At 38.2% G+C, this 27557-nt stretch overlaps 1 protein-coding gene across 1 annotated transcript; it reads left to right on the top strand.

Annotated features, from left to right (window-relative positions):
• The first annotated feature begins 4126 nt into the window (after positions 1-4126).
• On the top strand, positions 4127-27379 carry sass6 (SAS-6 centriolar assembly protein). The gene is made up of 16 exons (XM_030727062.1): positions 4127-4359; positions 6871-6931; positions 7118-7197; positions 7300-7404; positions 8791-8959; positions 9405-9482; positions 11379-11498; positions 12820-13011; positions 13795-13989; positions 16102-16191; positions 17787-17966; positions 19011-19092; positions 20633-20742; positions 21914-22017; positions 25942-26033; positions 26971-27379. The coding sequence occupies exons 1-16, from the start codon at positions 4298-4300 to the stop codon at positions 27021-27023; spliced, it is 1773 nt and encodes a 590-aa protein (XP_030582922.1). The 5' UTR covers positions 4127-4297; the 3' UTR covers positions 27024-27379.
• The last annotated feature ends 178 nt before the right edge of the window (positions 27380-27557 follow it).

Below are 27557 nucleotides of genomic sequence, written 5' to 3'. Positions count from 1 at the left end.
CAGTACTGTGAAGGCGATAGTGTTTCAAGCTTTTGCAGTATGTTTATAAAATGTTTTAAGTGGAGATGAGTCATTATCCTAAATAAAATCCAGAAATCAAGGCAAAATGCATCAAGCCATACAATAATTATTAATTAATAATAATTAGCATCACTGTGTCCAGAAAATAAAGAAATTCTGAATTTCAAGATTCTCGATAGTGTGAAAAATATGTGTTCACTCTAAAATTTAGCTTAGAAAAAATGAAACGCCAGTTCAGCCTGTCGTGTGAACACTGTCCTCTTCCTGAGACTGTACAGAATCTTGGCGCACAAACTCATCGCTGCTTCAAGTGAACCAGCAGGGCAGCAGCAAGTGAAAAGTCCTACCAAAAATAATGTCAAAAGCAGTGCCTATCATTTTCCCTGTTGGTTTCATTTGAGGTATTTTGTAAGGTGTGGATGTTGTTTTCAGACCCTCCAGGGTTTGGTGACAAACAGTATTGCCCTCAACAGTGCAGGTCCTGAGGTGACAAGCCATACAACAAACCAAAGAGCTGAAAGAAATCCAGAGAACACACTGACACATTGTATGTATTTTTTTTTTTTTTTTTTGGGGGGGGGACTAAAGTTCTGAGGTTTTACAGTCTATGGTACTTCATTTTATGCTGTACTGTGTTCATGGCCTGCAGCTGTGTTCTATTTTCAATTTTTTTAGGACACGCATAAAAAGAATCTAAATGCAGCAAAATACCACATTACAAAACGGCCCATCTGTATCTGTGTAAGTGAGGTTAAAAAAACAAAACCAGAAGCTTTTTATCCACTGCAGTGTGGTGTCAGTGTGTGTAGGTGTGTATTATCATTATTGTTCAAGTATAATAATATGCCAGTTCAAGCAATCAGCTCTCTGGTTTGCTTTCACCCCCTGTCCACTATTTCACTGCAATTAGTTTACTTTACCCTCATTAGCGAGTGCCACCACCACAAGTCCAAAGGTGGTGACACTAGTAAGTCAGATTAGCTTGGAATACATACACACAGACACACACACAGATTGACAGTGCAGTGAATGCATATTTCCTGGGTTTTTTTAACCTTCTTTTTTATGTATGATAGGTGTTGATGTAAAAAAAATTAGTGAGTATTCTCACACCATTATTAAAATTGACAATATATAGTGATGATATGGTATCTGACTACTTGTTGATTTCCCACACCGAGTGTGCGTCACAGATGTGGATCGGTATTAATGGGCTCACTCGGTTCCTTCTAGATTTCTGTTTAACTCTGTGGTTTAAAAAACAAGTGGTGTTCAGGCCAGTAGTTAAAATTGTAATAACCGATTTATGTTTCCATATGACTCAAGTTGCATTGCATCACACCAGATTCCAGACCTCTTGATGATTGTGATGAGCAGGTTATGTGTAGTATTGTGAACAGCTGTATCTAAGTAAACAGTCGTACTGCAGGTGGTGTTTCATGTTTTCTAGTTTCACAGTTGCAGCTGATCAGATGTTGAACTGACTGCTGTATGAGGAACAAAGGGACTGTAGAGGGCTCTTTTCTATGAACTATTAATGATATCCAATACTCTACCCTACTGCTGCTGTTTCCTGGAAAAATGATTTGGTGACTCCAGTATGTCTTTCTTTTTTGCTGTTTCTTGAATCGCATGTTTGCTTTTTTCACAGCCTTTAAAAACCTTTCCTGTAATCCGGACTCACAGCAGGAAATCACACTTAATAAAAATCTGATTGTAGAGCTGCAAGTTTTCCTCTGACAGTGATGCCATATTGATTCATTTCTGTACTACACGTGCTGAAGATAGTTTGTAATGAATGAAAGAGTTGTTTCTCAGACAATATTTGAATGCATATTTGAACTTTTTTTCCATCATAACTTTTCCAGATATTATAGTGACTGCTTGCTTGCTTCCAGACATATGTATATCCCTTACATCAGAGACAGCATAGGCATTGCATTAGCACATTTCATTGGTTATTGCATGATTCACATGGACTACAGCCCTTTCCACATTAGCTCTCTAGTTGCATTTCATTTTGCTACATGATAACAGTAAATGTTAGCGCTTGTAATAAATGATAGGGAGTTATGCCAGTACCTAACAACACAAAGCTGTAATGAAGCAGAGAGCTGTCCCCTGTCAAAACTATATTGTTTGCTGTATTGTAACACCTCTAAGTTTGTTATCGTGCACTTTGGTCACAGTTTTAACATCTGAATCGAGTTGAGTCCAGACGAAGTGCTGATGTTAATCCTGACCTGGAGATTTACTGTGGAAAGGGCTGCTGCTCCAAACAGGATGTAGTTTTTTTAGCAACTTTACCAAGCTTTTTAAGTACTTTTTAATTTGTAAATTTCTTTTTTAGTTGAAAATGTTGTCAGTCAACTTTATTTGCATGGCATAAAGTCCTGCACTTACCTGTCTTTTCCTCTTTGAATGTATAATGTTTGAGTGAAAGCGGTCTGAACCAGTGTTTATGACCTAATGCTATTCATCTGTTGTGAGGGATATTTACACCTTTAGAACCATATTTAGCCATTGCTATCGACAAATTCTAATGAAGTCATTCTGGAAATGAGTATGTTTCCCTATGCAAAAATATACCATTAATAAACAATCTATACTACAACTCAGCCATCAGGCTTGATGTCTGTTCATTTCTTCATATCTGCTCAGAATGCACAGCCTCCCATTAAAAGACAGGAAGCTGCACTGGTTAATGTTGGAAATTAAATATGATCCAGCAAAGCCAGTTTGAGCAACACATGCCCAATCTCTTTTAGGAGAGAAATTTGAAATTACAGCCCAGTTCCAAAAAAATTGGGACACTTTAAAATGGAAATAAAAGTATTTTAAACAATGTCCATTTTACATGGTGTTTGTGAGATTTGAAATGATTTGTAAATCTCACAAACATATTTTATTGACAATAGAGCATAGAAAACATAAAAGAAAAGCAAGGTCATTTTGAATTTGATGGCAGAAACATATTTCACCTTGGCAGCCCACCTCAACGGCCTGGCAGCATGTCCACCAACCACAGTTCCTGCACTCCTCAACAAGTCCCTGATACTTGCTCATCTTCCTCTCATGGGCCTGCTCCATGTGTTCCTCCCAAGGCACGGTGAGTTCCAACGATGTTCTAGGTGGAGTCTGAGAAGATGACCAGGTCAGGACGAAGTGTTGTGTGGATGATTTGCTCTGGAAATTTCAGCTGTTTGCTGAGATCCACTCACAACTGCCAGTCAGGAGCCATGGACAGCAGGGATCTTCTCTCTCATGATTCTAGCTGCTCAGCAGTCCTGGGTCTGCTTTGTTGGGTTTTTTGTTTCTCAGCACCCGGACTCTTCTCTGATGAGGACGTGCTGCTCCAGTAGATGCAAAATGTGGTTTAGCATCGTCTTACTGAAACATGACGGACCTTTACTGAAAAAGATGTTGTCAAGATGGGAGCACATGTTAATCTGTCAGACTAGTGAACCTCTGCCCATCTTCGCTTCTGAGAAAGCCTGCCTGTCTAAGATGCCCGTTTTATACACAGCCATGATACTGACCTGTTGCCAGTTAACCTGTAGTTGGCTGCAAAATGTTCTTCCAGCTGCTTTGTTTCAGTACCTTTACTTTTTCCAGGTTGAACTTGGCTGGATTAAAGCTAATGATTAACATTAATATTTGGTTTATTTTTTTTAATAAACCATAAGCTTCTCAATGCTCTCGTCTTTTCAAGAAGTGTAAAAGTTTTAAAGTGATTCAATTCGATTCATTCATTTACATATTTGCTGGGATAGCACAGTAGTACAGTGGTTAGCACTGTTCCCTCACAGCAAGAAGGTCCTGGAATCAAATCTCAGGGCCGGGGTCTTTTTGTGTGGAGTTTGCATGTAAGTGGTGATTCTAAATTGCCCCATAGGTGTGAATGGTTGTGTGTCTCTCTGTGTTTGCCCTGCAACAGGCTGAACTGGATAAGCAGAAGAAGGTGGGTGGATGCTCTGAGTCTATTGGGTCGTTGTGTGCTTTTTTAGTTTCCTCTGCTGTGATGAATGTTCCCCTGGCAGTCAGTAGGTGGCGATAGCGGTTGGGGGCTTCATGTTTCCCATCCACCACTAAACGTAGAGCAAAAAAAAAAAAAAGCTCGGAGTTCCGTTTCCAGAGGGATTCAGTTGGCGCCTTAAAAGCGCCAAATTGAAAAATGTCGAGGAGTAACGAACCAGCTCACTGACTGAAACTAGCATCGCTCAGTTAGTTTGATGTTGGATGTGGTCTTTAACACCGTAGCGAAAGTCTCTCTGTCATGGAGGAGCTCTTCAGCAAAGTGTTGCAGGTTAATGTCCGCTGCAGGGACTGCGAGGAAAGGTAAGACTGTTTCAACAGGAAGCTGCGCATTCAGCTGGACAGCGTTAGTAAAGAGCCCGAGACTAGCGAAACTGCCGCAACTTAGTCTGACGCTATACGTGAGGAGACGAAGAACTATATGGGCACGTTAAATCTACCCATCCTGACCGCGGCGATTAAACAGCTTGTCAGTCAGGTTTATGAAAATGCTGGTAAAAAGAAAACTTTTATTACCAACCGTGCCTCTGTGAAAAATGCAAAAGCACTACATCTTAAATATAACGTATATCTCAAAGCATCTTTAAAAAAAACAAAACAATGATCCATAGGTATTTGGATAATACAATTTTTGTAATTTTCATGGAAGTGAAGCCTTTCATCTTTAAATTAACAAAAGCGTTGGAGGCGCAAACCTAATTGGACATTTGACTGAGAGGCATTTTCACCCCTGTTCTTTTCCATGAAAAGATAAACATCTAAAAGAGCCTTCAAAGTCCTGGGGAAAAAAAATCTTTTGGCAGATGAAAATAAAGATGAACTGTACCAGAATGATTTACTGTGGTGGTGTACAGACAAAAATTTGTCATTGTCAGAAAACTTATAACCTGACTATACAGATGCAAAAAAATGAAAATGGACTAGGGCTTTTTTTTTTTTTAAAGTGCTTTTGTAGTTTTGCACAAACCACATTCGATGCTCTTTGAGCACTTTGTCTCACATCCACAAACAGCTGTGAGAGGATGCAAATATCCATGGAGCCACAGAGTCAGTCCGTTTGCTGCAGCATTGTGCAGTTTAAGAGTGTAAAGTGTTGTCAGTTATGAGAGTTTTTCTTCTCAGCTGTCACCACAAACTAGACGCTGGTGGGTACGAGGCATTTCACATTATTTGGCTGCAGCAATAGCAGTGAGTTTATGGTGGGAAATTAAACACAGGAAAGCAGGTGAACATAAAGTGCTGTACACACATAGTGCTAACAACACAGTGCTAGTATAGTTTAGCATGACATGCTGATATTGCAGCTCCTCCCACCACACATACAGATGCGCTCAAAGGTTTACATACTCTGACAGACTTTGTGTTTTTTTTTTTGTTTGTTTTTTTTTTGGGGGGGGGGTGGCCATTTTTCAGAGAATATGAATAATAAAACAACTTTTTTTCACTCATGGTTAGTGGTTCAGTGAAGCCATTTATTATCAAGCACTTTTGTTTGACCGTTATATGTCGTAATGACAACTGAAAAGATCCAAATTACCTTGATCAAAAGTTTATATACCCTGGAAATTTTTTGCATGATAACATACACACAAGCTGACACACATGGGTTTAAATGGCTGCTAAAGGTAACCATTCTCACCTGTGATCTGTTTGCTTGTAAATAGTGTGTGTATAAAAAGTCAGTGAGTTTCAGGGCTCCTACATGTTTCATCCAGTGCTGCACTCACAATGTTGGACTCGAGCCATAGGGAAAGCAAAAGAATTATCAAAAGATCTGCTGGAGAAGATAGCTGAACTTTATAAAACAGGAAAATTATATTAAAAAGACATCCAAGGAACTGAGAATGCCAATCAGCAGTGATCACACGTTTTTTTCGACTTTGAAATTAAGAAGTGGGAAATGAGGGATTCTGTTGAAACCAAGCCACAGTCAGGTAATCGATGTATGGTTGAGTTAGTAGACGAAGGCCATTACTGAGCCAGTGCCACAAAGCAGCCCACTTACAATATGCCAGACAGCGCAGAGACGAGCCTCAAAACTTCTGGAAATTCAAGTTTTTGGCCACAACCATGAACGCAGCATTTGGGGAGGAGTCAACAAGAACTGTGATTAAAAAGTGCACCATCCCTGTGAAACACGGACATGGATCTCTGTTTTGGGGACGTGTCAGCTGCACAGGGAATTTGGCCACAATTGGTGGCAAGATTAATTCAGCATGTTATCAGAAAATTTGCACTTATCAGCCCAGAAACTGCACATGTGACACACTTGGACATTCCAACGTGACAGTGATCCAAAAGACAAAGCCAAGTCAGCTTGTCACTGGCTACAGCAGAAAACAAGCCTCTTTGGGGAGATCTCAAACATGCTGTTCATGCAAGATAGCCCAGCAAGTTACAGGAACTGGAGGCACTCAAGAATAGACAGCTTTACCATCTGAGCAAATACAGTGCCTCATCCACAATTACCACAAAATGCTTCAAGTTGTCTTTGAGGTGATGTACAGTCTTTAGAACTAGGTTATGTTAACTGTTAGTTTTCTTTTTCTTTTTTTTAACATATGGCTAAGTGAGCCTTTGGCTGCATGGGAAGCATTGCAATAACAGAAGCAGCTGGAACAGTTTGCAAACATTGAGTAAATTTAAGGATAATTGTATTTTGACAAGCTGAAACTGGCTCCTCCTAAATAATGTATGTATATGAACAAGATGCCTGTCTTTATGGTGTGTTTGTGTTAGCTGGGGACTAAAGTATAAGTTCACGTAGAGAATATCTGGTTACCAAATATAATGCTTAATTGTTCCATTTTACAGAAAAACAAATGTGCGTGTCACCATTGAGCTTCAGGTGACAACAAGTCCAGCACACAAAAGAGTGAGTGGGACAAATTAGATTGTTTTCTTTGTATTTTTGTATAGTTTTTAAAGTAAACAGATCATTGGAAAAATAGCTAGTTCTTCATATGTCTTTTAGGCCTGCACTGATTCCCCTGGTTACATTATATACCTTCAACATTTATTGTATATGTCTTATTAAGATACTTTTTTAATTTTATATTAGGATCTTCTAGTAAGAATAACAGATGATATAGATCCATATTTTCTCTTCAACCTTGCAATATCAGAAGAGGATTTCCAAAGGTAAGTGTAGAAAGAATTGTATGAAGTAGTGTTTTGTTTGAATTTAACAACAAAATATCTTTAACTTTAACTGATGTATTTGTATTTGCATTGTTTGTGTAGCTTGAAAGTCCAACAGGGCCTTCTGATAGACTTTGCATCATTTCCTCAGAAGTTCATTGACCTGCTTAACCTGTGCTATTCCGAACAAGAGTCAGACAGTCCAAGGTATGAAGAAAACCAACTCATGGCATCACACTGTCTGAGTAAACCAAATGGCGAATATGAATTTTTTTCAGTCCTAATAATTCCTTTTATTATATATACACAGTTCTGTGCCAAAAATGTTTGTGAAAAAAAAACTGCTTTCAAAATAATGCCATGAATAGGCAACATTTTAACAGCCAATGTCATCCAGTATAAAGTACAGCAAAGAGAACTCCTGTCTGTGTTTCATACCATCTGTCTGTCTCTGTGGACTGTCCTCATAGCAAGCAAGCCAAAATAAAAGTAACCTGAATGCTCATCTCCAATCTCATTGTACATCCTGTATAATGACAATAAAGGCATTCTATTCTATTCATTTTTATTTGGCTGTGCAAAATAAAGCGGGAGGATGGTAATTGGACTAGTTCTACTCTAGCTGAGCACTGAGTGCTTTATACAACACATTTGCATTTACCCATTCACACACACACTCACACACACACTGTTTTCTACTTCAAACTGCTTTTTGTCTAACATTCACACACATTCATACTCCGACAGTTGCATCGGAGAACTTGGGGTTCAGTTTCTTGCTCAAGGATACTTTGGCATGCAGATTGGAGCAGACAGGAATCAAACCACCAACCTTCTGATTAGTAAATGACCTGCTCTACCTCCTGAGCCACAGCCACCCCATATTGTCCTCATACCATTCATCCATCCGTCAGGTTTTATCTTTCTGGTCTATAGACTCCAAAACCACAAGGACTAGAGCCGTGAAATTTGGCAGATGTGTTCTAACATGGGGTGATTTTCACCTCTGTGAAAGAGAGTTATGGTGTTATTAAACTCACCTTGGTGTTTTAAGGTTAAAGAAAATAAACAGTATTAGACACTATTTATTAGGGTTATTGGCAACAGGTCAGTAACATGATTTTGTGCAAAAACAGAATATCCTAGAATGGCTGAGTGGAGGCTTAATTTCAGTACATTATGGTACATTATGTATATTATTTTATAAATTATAAGTAAAAGATTGGGTGAATCTGAAAATGTGCACAAAGCCAGAAACCAACATTAAAAGGCTGTAATCTATGTGGCTCTCACAAGAAACAAAAACGGACACGATTCTGTCCTGGAAATTGGAATTGCTGACTGATAAATTAAAGTTGCTTGTTGCGTGGATGTTCACCTCCCTGTGAACATCCATTAATCATTCAGATATTTCACTGGAATGTTTACAAATATTAAAAATATTTCCTACTGACTCAGAAGATATAAATGAAAACATTTTACACAGTACTGTAACCAAGTTTAACTTGTGCAGTGGACAAAGTTGTCTTAGAGATAAAATTCCTCCAGTAAAACACCACACAGCATCCTGACTAACTGTTGTCATTTCCACAGGTTTCTCCTTCATTTGTCATGTCAGTCTCCAGTCCTGGAAGGCCCTGCCAACTTCAGTGTCATAGAGACAAATGCATTCAAGCACCTTAACCACTTGTCTTTACGGCTTTCTCAAGCTTCTGACAAAGAGGTTAAAAACTACCTGGCAGTTTGTCTCTCCTCTCTGAAGGTTGGCTCATTTATCTTCATCATACTTTGTGCCACCCATCAAATAAAGCTTTAAATGGAGCCAATTTTTAATGTTAGCTCATTTAAATAAAATGTTATTAAGCATGCGTTAAAGCTAACTGTTAATCCCAAAGGTCAGAGGTTGCATTGCTTGGGTGTTTCTTCAAATGTGTGACTGTTTTCAAGCTTGTAAATATTGTAGGTTTCTGCCAAGTGAATTAAAGCAATTCACTGAATCAATAATAGAATTCAGACTTTCACACTGTAAGCTTTGGTTTTATCAGCTAAAGGCTACCTCTTTATAAAATATTTAATTTTTAATATATTTATATTATTATTTATTGACTTTAAATGTAATTGTCTAGTCAAAGAGAATTAATTTCATCTTTCACATAATCTTAAAACCTGTTTATCGTGTTTATGAAGACGTCATTTCAATGTTTCAGGCAGAGAAGCAGACCATAGAAATGAAGCTTAAGAAGACTGAAGATGATCTGACCAGGCAGCTAAATTATGCTCAACAGGTAGGGGTGTGTGTGTGTGTGTGTGTGTGTGTGTGTGTGTGTGTGTGTGTGTGTGTGTGTGTGTGTGTGTGTGTGTGTGTGTGTGTGTGTGTGTGTGTGTGTGTGTGTGTGTGTTTGTTTTATTTATCCCATATTTTCTGGGTAATTCTTGTGTTAAAGCAATAAAAATTGACTAAAATACAACCAGCACCTAACAAACATTATACTATGTGTAATATAATAAAATGGAATATAACAAAGCAAATGTGTTAGAAAGGTAAGAATTAATCTGAAATCAAAATAAAATCTGAAACCAACATATAATAAAGTAAAATATGAGCTAAGTTACATGAAAATGTCAGTAGCATAATATGTAACAAAGTCAGCAAATCAAAAACTATTTGAAATGGCTTACTTGATGTAGCATAAACAACATAGCAGATATTAAAAAAATCATTAACTGACTCAGTCTAATAACTCAGTCACTGAACTCTGTGTTTAGCTTATTCTTTTTCTCCCATGAAGACAATAAGTTTTAATTTCTGAGTTTGAATCCTATTATATTCAAACACAGATCAGAATTGGCTAGCCAAACATTTCCACATATTTATGCTAAATATTACAGTATTACAAAAAAAATCATTTTTATATTTTTGGAATGGTTAATCCACCAGTATTACAGTTATTGGATCCCTGAACAGAAAAATTAGTTTTGGTGTTTGAATGTTATAGCATCAGCCCAGAATTTTTAAAAAAGTTTGCATTCTTATTTTTTTGTTTTTTCTAAGGTCTAAAATAAATCCTAACAGAACGGAGACGCCACACTATAGTTGTATGTTTTAGATTTCTACTTGAGATGCATTGATCAAGAGGCCTGTGACACCAATCTGCCAACCATCGTCAAATATCATCACCTGTATAGACAGATGGTTTCAAACAGGAGTGAAAGGAGCCATCAATGTCCACTGTAAAAAAGCATCAGTGAACAGAGGTGGTGGCTTATGGCACCAGCTGTCAGCCACATACAATGTTGTCTTAAGATCCCTTCCCAAGTGCTTACCACCTTACTTCAGGTGACCTCAATAGGTCACATAGGTCACCCCCCCCCCACACACACACACACCTTGGCTCATGTGATAATGCACATGAACAACAGTGGGTCAATGACCACCTCCAAAGGGCAACTTTTGAATGGTACTTATGCAAATGTGTAAAACATGTTAGCTAAAGTAGATACTGCAGTTCATTTTCAGTTGGATTTTGTTTTACACTTTGCAATGTCCTACACCAATGAGCACTGGTGATTTCAGTAAGGGTCTGTCGGTGCTCTGGTACAGTTGATAAATGATCAGTTTATTATAACCATAAACTGAATTTTCCATGAAAGAAAAGTTTTTTTAAAAAAAAGAAAAGAAATGGCAAAAAATATATTTATATAGCAACAATTCATCAAGAAAATTGGAATCTGATAAAACTGGAATCATCAGGTCAACCTTTAAAAAAATTTGAAATATGATTGGCAAAGGAAATTGTAATTGCAAATGATGCCTCAATAGTTTGTTCTATGTAACTTTAACCCTTTAACAGTGGGCGGTTACGCCAAAGCACCTGCCCTTAATTGCCGTGCACAGCTGGTTAACACAGAGCGTATCACCGCTGAGACATCTGATCAAAGGCACTTTGAATCACCATAATTATACCACGGTTTGTCCTATCAAAAGATTCAAACAGCTTGTGAAAGCTGAGAAATTGTGCTTCACACACAGCATAAGGTTTTTACAGTAATTGTTGTCAGAAATCCGCGAATGGCAGCACTTCTGAAGTTCATGAGCTGCTGGCGTGACTGTGGTAAATAAATGGTTAAAATATAGTGGAGTAAAAAATGTCAGTTTAACAAAGATCATATTTGTATCATAGACTCTGTCTGAGAAGACTAAAGAGTTGGACAAATTACGCTCAGAGTGGACGAATCAGACCAGCTCCCTGTCCAGCCTTCATTCTCAGGAGCTGCAGTTGGAGAGAGCAAAGTCTATGGAGGTAAGTCTTGTCTTTTAATTATCAACACATATTTATCAACTATATTTTTTAATATGGTTATTAATGTCAAAACAAGCTGTGTAAACCCCATATTTAAGGAAGCTAGGCAGGATAGAAATGGGACAATGATGTTGCCAATTATGTCACCTGACTTAAATCCAGCCTTTGGATCAGCTAAAATGATTTTTGGAGAAAGTTGGAATATCTCTCCATAGACTTGTGATAAGATCTAAATCTAGTTTAGATAATATCCATCCCTGTAAACTAAATTTCGATTTATTAAACAAAAATCTAGGTGCATACATAAAATATTAAATCATGAATGAATGAGGATCTGCTCACTTTGTTCCTTTAGAGTGGTAGAATACTGTGGTGAATACCTTAGTCATGACAGATAATATATCAAAAATGTAAAGGAAATCCATTAAACTCTACTGAACTTCATATCTCTGTTTAGGTTTATTAAAATGAATTGAGCATCACAATTCATGAAATGACTTCAAATTATTCAGAGTAAGGAATACTTTTTTCCCCAGAGTATAGTATACAGTGAGAGCCGATGTGTTTTCTTTAATTTTTTTGAACACTGTATTTTAGACAGCAAGAGGTTAAAAAGACATGCACTGCATACGGAAATAATTAGGGCTGCAACGATTCCTTGAGTAACTCGGATTATTCGATTATTAAAAAACAAATTTGTTGCTTTGATGCTTCGTTTAAACTCCAGTGCTCAGGTGACCCAAAACATACCGCCAAGGTAAACAAAGAAGTGGCTAAGGAAGAAGCCCATTAAGGTCATGGAGTGGCCTAGCCAGTCTCCAGACCTCAGGCCTATAGAAAATCTGTGGAGGGAGCTTTGAGTTTCTAAGCGGTAGCCAAAAACCTAAAGAATTTGAAGAGTTCCTGTAAAGAGGAGTGGGCCAATATCCCTCCTGAGATATGTGGCAAACCTGGTGACAAACTACAAGAAACTGCACTTGCCAACAAGGGTTTTTCCACCAAGTACCAAGCCATGTTTTGCTTGGGGATCAAATACTTATTTCAGTCAATGACATGCAAATCAATGTGTAACATTTCTGTAATAATTTTTTCTGGATTTTTGGTTGAAATTCTGTCTCTCTCCATTAAATCAGAAACTGTTCATCTCTTTGTAAGTGAGCAAACTTACAAATTCAGCAGGTCTCAGTCTGCAAGACAGAATTTCTCATGTTTTTTTGGTGTTGTTGTTTTTCCCCTCAAATTTGGGTTATTGTAAAGTAGGTTGTGAATTTAAATTGTTTGAGATGTTTATTTTTGGAATGCTTTTAATGATGTCTTCCAGTTACGAAGCACGTTTCAGCAGCAGAGAGAGCAGCTTCGTCAGGAGTTGGAGAATGCTCATAAAAAGAGCAGCCAGCAGCTTAACAGTAGGCTGACAGAGTTGGAGGCCTCATGCCGAGAACTGACAGAGAAGAAATACAAGAATGAGTCTGTCATTCGGGACCTTAAGATTAAACTAGCTGGTGCAGACGAGGTAAGTAATGTTTAGTTCAATTCAATACAATTTTATTTATAAAGCACCAAATCGCAACAGCAGTCACCTCATGGTGCTTTGTATTGTAAGGTAAAGACAATAATATAGAGAAAACCCAACAATCAGGTGACTCCTTATGAACAAGCCGATGGTGACAGTGGGAAGGTAAAACTTTCTAACATACTGTGGAAGGGAGGCAGAGATTAATAATAACAGAGAGCGTGAAAAGCCCTCGGCCTTTTGCAGTGTAACTAAGGGAGCGTTCAGGGTCACCTGATCCAGCCCTGACCTTATCACAAAGGAAGGTTTTAAGCTGTATCTTAAAAATAGAGAGGGTGCCATTCCCCCAAATCCAAACTGGGATCCTGTTCCACAGAAGCTGAAGACTCTGCCTCCCATTCTACTTTTAAATACCCTAGGAACCACAGGTAAGCCGGCAGTGTGAGTGCTGCTGTTCTCCCTTATTATACTATTGTTATAAAAGCCCCCTGCAAATACTTCACTTGATTCTAAAAGCTGCAGCAAGAGTAGCACCAGGGACTAGAAAGACTGCTTGTTTCTCCCATATTAGCTTCTCTTTACTGGCTCCAAGTTGAAGAGAGAATTAAATTTGAAATCCTTTTTTCCTGTTGGTTTTTTTTAAACACATGTCAAAAGAAAAATGTATATTGCAGTATCAGCTACTTTTTTTTTTTTTTTAATACAGACTTTACAGATTGTTTATTATTTAAAAATGTGTGACAACATCTGCTGTTGGATTATTTCCCTGCTTTAATATTATAGGAATGCCAGCATTTAAAGCAGCAGGTCCTGTCCCTCAGGAGGGAGAACAGCACCCTGGATACAGAAGTTCATGAGAAGGACCGCTCGGTGAGCCAGCTACAGATGAGAGTGGCTGTTCTGGAACAGGAGATCAAAGATAAAGATCAGCTGATGCTTCGCACTAAAGAAGTACTGGAAGCCACACAGCAGCAGAAGGTAGGGGAATCCTCTCCTGCTTTCTCCATGTTTTGTAAAATCCATTATCACACTTTGTGCATACTGCATGCAGCTGGATTCTTAGAGGGATTTTTTTTTTTTTTGCCACAGGACAAGTTTAGTCAGCCTGAATTAGTTTGTTACAGGGATTGACTTTAGCCAAATAAAATTACAATATATTGTGTGTCCAAAGCCTAATATACCATATTTTCTTTTTCTTTGCAGTAGAGCTTGATTGTAGTCCAAAAAACTATTAGTTATATGTAGTCATTAATTTGTTACCTTTTTTCAATGAACACGCTGTAGTTTCACTTATTAAAAAGGTTGAACTCCCCAAGATCTGATCCACCTAGGACTGTCTAAATAAGGGACTTAATATCTAGCTCTCGGACAGCTAATAAAGTACAGTTCATCCATCCATTCACTTCTGCTTATATTCATATGTAAATTGTAAATGGATTGGTTCTTACTATACACTTTTCTACTCTACTTTGGGACTGAAAGTGCTTTATACAACAAGCCTTCATTCACCCATTCACACACATATTCATACAAGCACCTCTACGGGAAATGGTTTTCTGTCTAGCATTTGCACACACATTCACAGTGAACACATTGGGAGCAACTCAGTATCTTGCCCAAGGACACTTTGGCATGCAGACTGGAGCAGCCAGGGATCGAACCGCCAACCTTCTGAGTAATAGAGTGACCTGCTCTACCTCCTGACCCACAGTCACCCAGCCACACATGTGATTGTGCTAATGGCAATTTTGTTTGAAATACAGTATTTAGAATTAACAGATGTAATAAAATGAGAGAAAGTAATGATTGTGGAGCTGGAGTCATGTGCATCAGAAGTGATCTCAGCAGGCATGGTGGGGGTAGATCTTGGAAGAGAAGGAAGATAAAAAGTGATGTTTCACTGTTATTCGCTGCCACTAAAGACAAAAAACTAGCAAATTCACCAAGTGCGCAGCTCATTGAGGGGAGCAAAAAATAGGGCTTCTCTGTTAAATCCATTAACCAGAGGAAGCAGGGTAGGCATCTGGACATATGTCTCAGGTAAGTAAGTTTCTAGCAACTAGGATAAGGGAAACTTGGATCCTTTACATCATTTAGATGGGGAGTCAGTCAAAACCTCCTGCACAGGGTTTAATGGGATCTAACACACTCTACTGATCTCACTGTCACACATGCTGTTTTCCTACTGTGAATACTGAATTGATCGATTGCTAAAAAAAAAAAAAAAAAGGTCTCCCAGAAATGTGCTTTTCTTCTTGTTTTAGTTTTTTCTTTTTTAATTTTGTTGATTATTTTCTTCCATGTTTATGAATTGCAAAAAATAAAGAACGCAAAAAAGGAAAAGTTAGGTCTGATATTTAAATTTTATGGATGAAGTTCTGCAACATGTCCCCAAATATTAGATTATCAAGAGAGAATTTTGTTGTGATGTTGTGAGGCATGAGGAAGAACTTTTGATTCAAACAACCTATTATTTGTTTTACCAAAATGAAATACAAGTTGTAAAAGACTGCCGTAGATCTAGCACACATCACGGCACAAGGGAATTCCAGGGAGAGATCTAAAAATTCCAGCAGAACTAGAGGCACATCCTAAAGGGGGATTGGTCAAATTTAAATCAGGTAAAGTTTTATAGTCACCGTGCCGTCGGGTGGACAGCCAATTTTCAACTTTGTGAACAAGAAGAACTCAAGAACGACGTGACTAGGATGTTCAAATTTGTACCATCGATGCATCTACTAAAAATCTCGGACATGTTAATTCTTACTATAACCATGCCAGTCATTCTTAGTGGTTTATATTTATCATAACTTCAGCCTTTCTTATATCTGGTTCTTAGCAATTCAAAAGCAAATGGCTATGTGAATAAAGTCACTGAGGCTCATGTGCACCACATTAAGATCCACTGAGCCCTGGTAATTGTGTGTTGTAGGGATTGTGCTTCCAGAGGATTCATGCCACCTAAAGATTCTACTGCCAGGAGGCTGAGGGGTAGCTCTGGCAGCTGACAGTATTTTTTTAATGAGTGGAGTAAAGAAACTTTTGATCTCCCCTTTGATATTTTTAACCAGCTTGTTTTTTGTTTTCTAGGAATCTGTGGAAGAAAATGCAGAAAGTAAGGAACTTCAGATTCGAAAACTTGAAGCTACAGTGAAATCACTGTCTGAGGAGCTGATAAAGGTTTGTAAACCTCCGGGACAAGAATGAAAGCCAGTGGCTGTAATCTTTAAGCCCTCGGGTAGCTGTGCATGAAAAACAGACATAATCTTGTAATTGGAATCAATACATAGGAACAGGATCTTCTGAAAACCATTGTCATTGGGCACACTTTGTCATTGTATCCACAAGTAAAGTTAAAACTCCATCAAAGCAAAGTAATATAAGCAGCATTATTCATCATCTTCCAATCCATCAATGCCTTCTTTGAAGCCCACGGTTTCCCTTGGCTGCTGCTCCTATAAATATAACACACTCGCTATGTAACTGAACATTAATATCAGCCTTCATCATATCTGTCTGGTGAGCTGTGGTTTTTGCCTTGAATCTCTCCCATGGATGCTACTTTGCTTAGTCTTTTACTTATTGTTGAATCATGAACTGTGACCTTTGGGCATGTGAAGTGCAGCTCTTTAGATGCTGTCCTGCGTTCTTCTGTGACCTCTTGGATGAGTCGTCAAAGCGCTCTTGGAGTAAATTTGGTAGGCCGGTCGCTCCTAGGAAGGTTTGGTTACTTCACTTTGTCAGACGGGATCTGATTTCTTGATTCATAAGGTCGTGTGCTGAATAGAATTAGATCGCGGGCCTTGAGTTTGACAGATGTACTCTATAACATAATTGTAAATAAATTAAAATTACATTTGTTAACAATATCTGTATTTTCCTTTTCTTCAGTTGCTTTGATAAAGAGAATTTCTTTCAATAAGATTAACCTCATTATGTACAGATGGCATGACAGGAATAAATCTGAATACATAAATAAAATATTTATTGAACTTATCCTGGTGCTTCCTCAGCTGCTTGTTATCTATGTTAGCATCATCCAATTGATCCCTCAACTAATTTACAGCTGTAATAGAGGAAGGGGGAGCTGTGTCTAGAAATGGGGGTTGTCAGTGAGAAGTTCACAGCTAAGCGGTGTCTGTTATGGGCTCAACATGGTTCTCCATTAGCAGTGTTGGCAGACTGTAGGGAGCTACAGCTACAGCCTGTCTACCTGCAGAGAGTTGTTGCCAGTTGGAAGCAGTGTCCAAAGTATGGGCTACTTTTGTGAGTGTTGTTGATGGTCTTTCAGCCAGCTGCAGAGAAGTGCTGAAGTGAAATTGAGTGTTAAAGACAATGACAAACATCCACTGCGGACACTGCTGTTTTTCATGCTTCTCCCATTCCAAATGGGTGACGCGTGTCACTCCCTTTCTTTTTCCGGCCACTTGTCAGCCAACAGCATTTGACTTGAGTTATGCGCTGTTGGGTTTTTGGAGGCCTGCACCAGACCATGTTTGCATGATTGAAATGCAAATGGTACAACCGCAGTAGCATAAAACAAACAATATGCAGGAATGCCTTACACAGTGTCCCAACATTTTGTAAACAGGGTTGTATAATGAACTGCATAATTGTTTTGTAGTGTAGTTTGTAGTAATATTGGTTGCATTGTTTAACTGAGAGCAGTATCTGTCTGTTACAGAGAGAAAAAAAGATTGTACGTTTGGTTGAAAATGGTCAAATCCAGTTACTGACCACCTCTGGTTTTTTCTTTCTTTCTTTTTTTAATCCAGGCTAACGGTATCATTAAGAAGCTGCAGGGAGAAGTTCGAGGCCTAGTTGGAAAAATAAAAGTCAAGAACACTGTGACAGTGTCACAGGAAAAAGTTCTCCAGGAAACTTCAGAGAAACTTCAGTGTGTTGAAAAGGATCTACAAAGTGCTCAGCAACAGATCATCACTAAGGATGAGCAGGTATGTCTTCAAATTATGAAAGGCAATGCCAACAGACTGAAATCTTTTCTATTAATAAAAATAAAAGAAAATAAAGAGTAGTAAAGATCTCATCAATCAAAACAAAACTTGATCACTTAAACCTGAATCAGTATGGTGTCAAAAAAATTTTTTTTTATTTATTTAAGTGTACAGTACTGTTTGGGCCTTTCTAGAATTTAGATTTTTCATGGTTCCATTATGTGGTACGATCAGGAAGGTATACAATCTGCTGCACGGCAAGCCCATACATCTAATCAGTCACAAATAACTGTTTTTATTTACAAGGACAAGGAGTCCTTTAAAAGGTGTTCTGATCTAAAAGTTATAGAATTAGTCTGGGATTACTTGATGAGAAAGAAGATATCGAAACAGACTAAATTCAAAGAACTGTGACAAGTTCTCCAAGAAGAACGTACCTGTCAAGCACCATAAAAACTGCATGTGTGCAGAGATAACTGGTGTGCTTTTAAATGCAAGGGAGCTCACAACAAATAATATTTTGAAATAGTTTTTCAGGTTTCTGCATTTGTTGTTTGATTCAGTTTTTATATAATGCCAGTTCAACAGCAACAAGTCATCAGTTACACTTGAGTGCACAACATGAGCCATTTTATTAGTGCCCTACATTGGCTTTGCCATTTTAAGTATCCTTCAGCATGACTGGGTGAATGAGACCTGTAGTAGAAACTGGGTTGAGTTCTTAGCTTGAGTAGAGAGGTGCTTTAAGTACCAGTCCACTGATTTGCTCTAAGGTGACAAGTGGTTCCAAACCATGGCAGCAAAATGCCTCCACAGCATAACTAAGCCACCACTTCACTGAAGAGAGCAAGTGTTCCGGTTTTTCCTTTAATTTTACAGCCATCTGTGGATTAATATATTTACAAGAACTGCTGATATTGAGTCATTGCTGAATGCTATTCTGATCACCTTTGCTGCTTGTATGTGGCTATTCAGGTTAATTAGAATTTTTTTTTTTTTTTTTTACAGAACAAACTTGACATCAGTATTTATTGTATTTTTCAGGTTTCAAAACTCAAGGAACAGTTGGAGACCACAGTACAGAAGTTGAATGAAACCAAAGAAGTGCTGAAAACAAATGAGAATGGTAAGGAAGTTAGTCTTATTTACTGGACTCTCTGAAAGTTTCATTTCATGTCTTAAAAATTGAGGTTTACAAATCCAGCCAATCTTCTCTGCCCATCAGTGTTTATAGACACAAAGCAGAACCGTAAAGCTCTGTCTGGAATAACAAGTGGTCTGATTTATTTATTTTAATCAATGGTATGATTATTTTGTTAAGAATAGTTACTTCCTCCAAACCATCAACGTGTTCATTAGATCCCATTCCTACTAAACTGTTCAAAGAAGTCCTTCCATTAATTGATGCTTCAATCTTAAATAGGATCAATCAGTCTTTATTAGTTGTCTATGTACCACAGGCTTTTAAGGTGGCAGTAATTAAGCCGTTACTTAAAAAGCCATCACTTGACCCAGCTGTCTTAGCTAATTATAGGCCAATCTCCAACCTTCCTTTTCTCTCAAAGGTTCTTGAAAGAGTAGTTGTAAAACAGCTAACTGATCATCTGCAGAGGAACGGTTTATTTGAAGAGTTTCAGTCAGGTTTCAGAATTCATCACAGTACAGAAACAGCATTAGTGAAGGTTACAAATGATCTTCTTAGAGCCTCTGACAGTGGACTCATCTCTGTTCTTGTCCTGTTGGACCTCAGTGCAGCTTTGATACTGTTGACCATAACATTTTATTACAGAGATTAGAGCATATTATAGGTATTAAAGGTACTGCACTGCAGTGGTTTGAATCATATTTATCTAATAGACTCCAGTTTTTTCATGTAAATGGGGAGTCTTCTTCACACACTAAGGTTAATTATGGAGTTCCACAGGGTTCTGTGCTGGGTCCAATTTTATTTACATTATACAGGCTTCCCTTAGGCAGTATTATTAGTGTTTTTTTTTTTTTTTTTTTTTAAAAAGAAGATAAAAAAAGAACCAGGCTCAGGGAGGGCCAGTCATCTGCCACAACCAGTTGGGGCTGAGGAGAGGGAGACAGAACAAAAGACACACTGTGGAAGAGAGCCAGTGATTATAATGATAATGATTAAATGCAGAGTGGGGTGTAAACAGAGTAAAAAGAGGTAAATGAAAAGAAACACTCGGTGCATCATGGGAATAACCCAGCAGCCTAGGCCTATTGCAGCATAACTAAGGGAGGGTTCAGGGTCACCTGATCCAGCCCTGGAGGTGTCTGTCTCCTGAATCCAAACTGGGAGCTGGTTCCACGGAAGAGGGGCCTGAAAACTGAAGGCTCTGCCTCCCATTCTACTCTTAAGTATCCTAGGAACCACAAGTAAGCCAGCAGACTGGGTGCGAAGTGCTCTGTTGTGGTGAAAATCATGCAAATCATTGCATTTTGTTTTTGTTTACATTTTACACAGTGTCACAACTTTGAATTTGGGTTGCATTTATGGGGTGGCTGTGGGTTGGGCAGTAAGTATCAGTTTCTTGCTAAGGCCTGCTTGGAGAATTTGTGAATGAGAATCAATTTTGTAATGTGAATAGAAATCCTTCATGTTGATATTTAAATGTAGCGCATTTACTAATGTATTTATTTTCATTTTACCACAGTTATAAGTTGGCTTAACAAGCAGCTAAATGAAAAGCAGCTGTCCAGAAAAGCACAGTGTCTGGAATCATTGGAGAATCCTGAAGTTTTAACCACAACAACAGGACTCAGGGTAGGTGACAACATGCTGGTCTCTTTGTCCTTCCCCACAGACATTACTATGAGCTTAAACTGAAATTGAATTACCTATTGTGTCATTCATCAAAGATAGAAGTCAGTTTAATATCAACGAAAGTAGATGGGAGTGGGAGATTAATTATTGGAAATCTAGGAATACGGCAAAAAGAGAGGTGATTATGTAAAAGGCTTACAGTGAGTTGGATGCAATGCTGGACACTAAGAAAGGAGAAAAGGACTTGTTTCAGTTGGCTAGATAGTGAGAATAGGCTGGAGAAGATGTGCAGTAGGTCAGGGTGATTAAGGAAGGAGATAGAAATATACTAACAAGCCAAGAGTGTGTGATGAGAAGATAGGAGTACTTTGAGAAGCTGATGAATGGGGGGTGAATGAAAGAGAGGAGGATGGAGCAGATGGGAGTGAATCTGGAGAGGTGGAAGGATGCACTGGAGGGAAGATGAAAGTCACTTGAGGCATGACAGAATACATGTGTGTGAATGAGAAGCAGACAGGTGGAATGGTGATGATGTAGAGGTACTGAGGGTGGATGTGTTTAAATACCTGTGGTGAACCATTCAAGGCCACAGTGCACAGGTGAAGAAGAGGGTGTAGACAGGGTGGAGTGGTTGGTGACAACAAAAGGATAGCAGTAAGAGTGAAGGGGAAGGTTTACAAGGTGGTAGTGAAACCTGCTAATGATGCATAGTTTGTAGACAGTGGCACTGACAAAAAGACAGGAGGCAGACCTGTAGGTGACAGAGTTGAAGATTTTCATTAGGAGTGACCAGGATGGACGAGATTAGAAATGATTACATTAGAGGGGCAGCTCAGGTTGAGCAGTTTGAAGACAAAGTTGGTTGGAAAGGTTGAGATAGTTTGAACATGTACAGAGGGTACTGAGCAGAGAATGTTGAGCAGAGACCTGCCAGGCAAGAGGAAACGAGGAAGACCACAGAGAAGGTTACTGGATGTAGTGAAGGAGGACGTGCAGAGGGCTGGCTGATTTGCTGTGGTGACCCCTTAAGGAGAGCAGCCAAAAGAAGATGATTTTATTTAAATGTTTTTTGTTTTTTTGTTTTTTTTTGAGGTGTGATGCCACATTAGAAAAGTAAATCGTATTTGATCTGACACCACTGTAAGATATCATTGTGGGTTTTTTTTTTCAGGCACAGTTTTATCCTCAGACAGGTAAACCTGTTGGATCTCCTGTGGTGGCTGCTGACGCCATTCCTATTGATCAGCGTGCTGGGAAATCATCTAACGCGCAGACGTGAGTTTGGTTGTTTATATTTTCCTCCAAATTTACAGTGGATCCAGAAAGTATTCAGATCATCATTATAAAGTATTGAGTATAAACTGTACTCAAAGATCCATATGTCAAAGTGAAAATGCCCAGTTTGAAAAATTGACTGATTATCTTTCAGTCATGTCAATATAGCTTCCGACAAATCTTTCGGGGGGGAGTCATCCTAAGATATTTGTTCCATTTTAATTTATTGCACCTGTTCAAATTAACAGCTAACAAATATTGCACTGAGGAAAACCTCACATAATACTACCTTTAACCAAACATTTCTGTGGTGTCTTGAATAATTCATCGACAACATAGATGGGTTAGTTTATCTTTAAAGACAATAGAATATTTTGACTATTCAGTCTAGCTTATAAAATGGCTTGAGTTTAGACATTTATTTATATATTTTTTTTATTGGTAGTTATTTGCTGTAATTAATCTCATATCAGATTTCTGTGTAAAGATAGGTACATTGAAAAATAATGTGCTTCTCACATATGATTTAGTCTTTCTTTCAAAGCAAGAAAGTGATCAGTAGCCCTCTTACTGAATTCTGGCATGTTCCAGACCTGCTTCCTCTCTGTGGAGAATACACATGGCTAGTGCATTCAGACATTTGAGTCTCATTGCATTTTACAGAAAAGCATTTTGGATCAGCTGAAGGCTTTTCAGGGAGTTTTTAGGACAACCTGATAATAACGAGTTACAATAGTCCAGCCTAGAAGTAATAAATGCATGAACTAGGTTTTCAGCATCACTCCGAGAAAGGATGTTTCTAATTTTAGAAATATTGCACAAATGCAAGAAAGCAGTCCTACATATTTGTTATGAGCATTGAAGGACATATCCTGTCAAAAATGACTCCAAAATTCTTCAGTGTTACTGGACACCAAGACAATGCCATCCAGAGTAAGTATCTGGTTAATTCAGTTCAATTAAATTTTATTTATATAGTGCCAAATCACAACAAACACCTCACCTCAAGGTGCTTTATATTGTAAGGTAGAGACCAAACAATAATTGCAGAGAAAACCCAACAATGAAAACAACAGTGGGAAGGAAAAACTCCCTTTTAACAGGAAGAAACCTCCGGCAGAATCAGGCTGAGGGAGGAGCAGTCATCTGCTGCGACTGCTGAGAGAGCCAGAGATTAATAATAACTAATGATTAAATGCAGATTGGAAGCACGGTGGCTTGGTGGTTAGCACTGTTGCCTCACAGCTAGAAGGTCTGGATTCAAATCCATCTTGGCCCGGACCTCTCTGTGTGGATTTTGCATGTTCTCCATGTGTTTGCGTGGGTTTTCTCTGGGTACTCTGGTTTCGTCCCACAGTCCAAAGACATGCAGTTACTGGGGTTAGGTTAATTGGTGATTCTAAATTGCCCGCAGGTGTGACTGTGAGCATGAATAGTTGTCTGTTTCTCTGTGTTGGCCCTGCCACAGGCTGGCAACCTGTACAGGGTGTATCCTGCCTCTTGCCCCCCGCGACCCTGAACGGGATAAGCGTAAGAGGATTAAATGGATGGATGGATTAAATGCAGTTGTGTATAAGCAGGGTAAAAAGAGGTGAATGAAAAAGAAATACTCAATGCAACAGCCTAGGCCTGTTTCAGCATAACTAAAGAAGGTTTCACTGTCACCTGATCCAGCCCTAACTTAGCTTAACAAGCTTAACTTAGCTTGGTCAAAAAGGATAGTTTAAGCCTCATCTTAAAAATACATTGCAGTCTCACAAATCCAAACTGAGACCTGGTTCCACAGAAGAGGGACCTGAAAGCTGAATGTCCTGCCTCCCATTCTACTTTTAAGTATCATAGGAACCACAAGTGAGTCTGCAGTCTGAGAGTGAAGTAACATGGTACTATAAGGTCTTTAAAAGCCATCACTTGACCCAGCTGTCTTGGCCAATTATAGGCCAGTCTACCAAGAGCAACGGTTTATTTGAAGAGTTTCACTCAGGTTTCAGAATTCATCATATTACAGAAACAGCATTAGTGAAGGTTACAACCTCTGACAGTGGACTCATCTCTGGGCTTGTACTACTAGACCTCAGTGCAGCTTTGATACTGTTGACCATAACATTTTATTACAGCGATTACAGCATGCTGTAGCTATTAAAGATACTGTGCTGCAGTGGTTTGAATCATATTTATCTAATAGACTCCAATTTGTTCATGTAAATGAGGAGTCATCTTCACACACTAAGGTTAATTATGGAGTTACACAGGGCTCTGTGCTAGGACCAATTCTATTTACATTATACATGCTTCCCTGAGGTAGTATTATTAGAACATATAGCATATAATATTATAATTATACATAATTATTGCAGTGTCTTTGCCTTACAATATAAAGTGCCTTGAGGCAAGTGTTGTGATTTGGCGCTATATAAATAAAATTGAATTGAATATATTTTCATTGCTATGCAGATGATACCCAGCTTTATCTATTCATGAAGCCAGATGATGCACATCAATTAGTTAAAATGCAGGAATGTCTTAAAGACATTAAGGCCTGGATGACCTCTAATTTCCTGCTTCTAAATTCAGATAAAAGTGAAGTTTCTGTACTCTGTCCTACAAATCTTAGAAACATGATGTCTAATCAGATACTTACTCTGGATGTCATTCCCTTGTCCTCCATTAACAATGTGAGGAATCTTGGAGTCATTTTGTCCTTCAATGCACATATTAAACAAATTTGTAGGACTGCTTTTTTGTATTTACACAGTAATAATAAAATTAGAAATATCCCGTCTCAGAGTGATACTGAAAAGCCTTCAGCTGATCCAAAATGCTGCAGCGAGAGTACTGACAGGAACTAGAAATATTATAATAATAATAATATTTCCTATATATTGATTTCTCTTGCCTGTCTCCAGAATTAAAATCCTTCTCCTCACATACGGGTTTTGAGTAATCAGGCCCCATCTTACCTTAAGTAATGATTTAATTACTGCCAAAAGCCTGTGGTACATAGCCCATTATTAGAGATAGATTGATCATATTTAAGATTGAAGCCAGTAATTTATGGTAGGATTTCTTTGAGCAGGCTTGTAGGTATGGGGTCTAATAGACACATAAATAAATATTTTTTTTTCCTTTTCTTTTTCTCTCTCTAATGGTTACAATTTTTTGTGAGTTCATTATTATTATTATTAGCAAATAAGAACATCAGACGAGGTCAATGAATGCATCAACAAAAGCTTTAACTTTTTTGTTTTTTCAATTTCTGTTGAGAACATTCAAATAATAGGGTCTGAATTTAGTGTAAACAACATGAAAGCATAAATCTATCCTGCCGTGTATTAAAGGTTCAGGATGGTGGTGGTAGCATAGTGATATGAGGTATAGCAACTGAGCATCATTTAAATAGCACATCCTACCTGAGTAAGGTTTTTATGGCTTGGCACATAAAAACCACATTTATTAAAACAGAACATTACAGAAAGCCAGTTGTTACACTCATTTTCTTTTCATTTCAATATTTGCCATATGGAAGGTTTTTGTTTTTCTTTTTTTCCCGTCCAGGGTTTTGGGCTGACAGATCAGATGTGCTGTTTTCCACATGACCTCTGATGTCAGAATTTTTTTATTTAAGTTCTTTTTTTTTTTTTTTTTTAACTTTAGTTATCCAGGTTTCTGTCTATACTTCTTTCTTGTCTACCGCTCAAGGTAAATCTAGAGAAACGAGGGCATGGCAGTATGCAGATTCCAGATAACGAACAATTTATTTAGAATGATTTGGATTGTGTGACAGTACCAGTGGCAGAAGAACAAAACCTTTTCTGTGTGTTTGCTTTAAATATTCATTTTAAAGATGTATTTTTGATTGGAGGACAGGACTGGAAAGTGCATGATTTTGGGTCCCTCAGGCTTGTGTTTTCTCCTTGTCCTCAGTGGAGCCTCTGCAGGTCTGGATTCTAAGTACTTTGAGAGAAGAGATGACAGCATCTCGATCTATGGTCTGCCATCTAATCCACTTCAAAGAGGTAAAGCCACCCATTCTTTAAAGTATGTACTACTTGCTTCAGTGTGTTCAGCATAAATTTGTTTCACTTGACAAAGCAGCAGAAAATTATTAATATATCCAAAAGATGGTACCCATCAAGTACGCTCTGAGTGGTTGACCCTGCCACAGAATACACTGGCGATCTAGCTAGCAAAAGGGCCTCCTTCCATGGGGTAACACACACCAAGGATAACAAAAGAAAATTTCAAAGCTGCTAACTCAGACCAAATATACAGAACAACATAAATCCAAATACTCTTCAAATTAAAATAAATCATCTATTGGTAATTTAGGGTGTGTGATATATATCGTCTACAATAATATCTTAACTGCCGTGTTAACGATGCGCAAGCTGATGTTATCAAGTATGCTACTGACTGGAAAAACAAAAAAAAACAATCAAACCACCTCAACTCCACACGTTCACCACTTCATGCTTTAGTATAGGGTGCTGGGTGTGCGCACTGAGAGTGCCCATACTGTGTGCTAGCATAGCTGCCTAAACAACACTCCTAAAGCTGGAAATAGGTGAACAAACTGCACCAGGGGAAGAAATTGAAACATTGCCGGCCTCACTGCCTTAGATTTAATTTCTAGGTGAGGATCAGCTTCACTCACAGCAACGATCTGGGTTTGATTTCTGGTCCAGAATATTTTTAAATGCCTTTAGGTCATCAGTTTATTTGAAGTGGCTAAATAGAAATGTGTGGGTTTTTTGTTTTTTTGTATTGTTTTGTTTTGTTTTTTAAAGTTCAGTAGTTGCTGACCTGTCCTGGCTCTTGCTATCCTCTTTATAGTATAATGTAATGCTAATTTGGGTGTCTTTTTAAAAATGTTTTTGATTGACACATTGAATGAGAGGGATGATAATTTTAACGCTAATTTGATTTTTTTTGTTTTGTTTTGTTTGTTTTCAGAGTTCCCTCAGCGTCCAAAGCCTTCCATAGCATCTGCTTACTTCTCCTCATAAAACACAAGCTGCTGCATCTTTGAGCTGCAGCTGCAGAATAGTTAAGATAGAAATGGACGTAAAACCATCAAAAACCACCTGCAGGACCATGAGCTCTTGTACAAAACTGTTATTGACTTGTTGTGTTGAGTAAACTTGTTTTAAGGAGGGTTTTTTTGTTGTTAATTCATGTGCAAAAATTATTCTTTAAATTGTTCTATATGGCTATTTCCGGTGATCGCGGAGAGTGAATTGTATTTGAATTAAAATCATTCTGCTTTTCTTCTACATTGTACATGTTTCAGTCATTTAGTGTTTGTCTTGTATTTGTGTTTTTTGCTGTACAGCTTTACCTTTAATAAACTTCTCCAGTCTCATAAGTTGGTTTTAACTTGTAAATAAAATGTATTTACTCTCCCATTCAAATTTTAATGTCCAAAATAAACATATTGGTGCTTTCTACAGCTGAGTGCATCATTGCAGCTGCCAACTTTATAATGTTCTGATTAAATAAATGCCAGAACAAACCAAACATTTCATGGGTGAGAATATATC

Source organism: Archocentrus centrarchus, chromosome 4 (genome assembly GCF_007364275.1).
Source record: "Archocentrus centrarchus isolate MPI-CPG fArcCen1 chromosome 4, fArcCen1, whole genome shotgun sequence".
Classification (NCBI taxonomy): Eukaryota; Metazoa; Chordata; class Actinopteri; order Cichliformes; family Cichlidae; genus Archocentrus; species Archocentrus centrarchus.
Note: the sequence above shows the minus strand (reverse complement) of the source record. Positions and strands in the feature narration are given on the sequence as shown.

Bases quoted from the DNA above. Each gene is read 5' to 3' on its own strand.
- sass6 (XM_030727062.1), top strand. From the start codon at position 4,298: ATGGAGGAGCTCTTCAGCAAAGTGTTGCAGGTTAATGTCCGCTGCAGG. The intron at 4,360-6,870 runs GTAAGACTGTTT...TCCATTTTACAG, and splicing joins TGCAGGGACTGCGAGGAAAG to AAAAACAAATGTGCGTGTCA. The intron at 6,932-7,117 runs GTGAGTGGGACA...ATTTTATATTAG, and splicing joins CAAGTCCAGCACACAAAAGA to GATCTTCTAGTAAGAATAAC.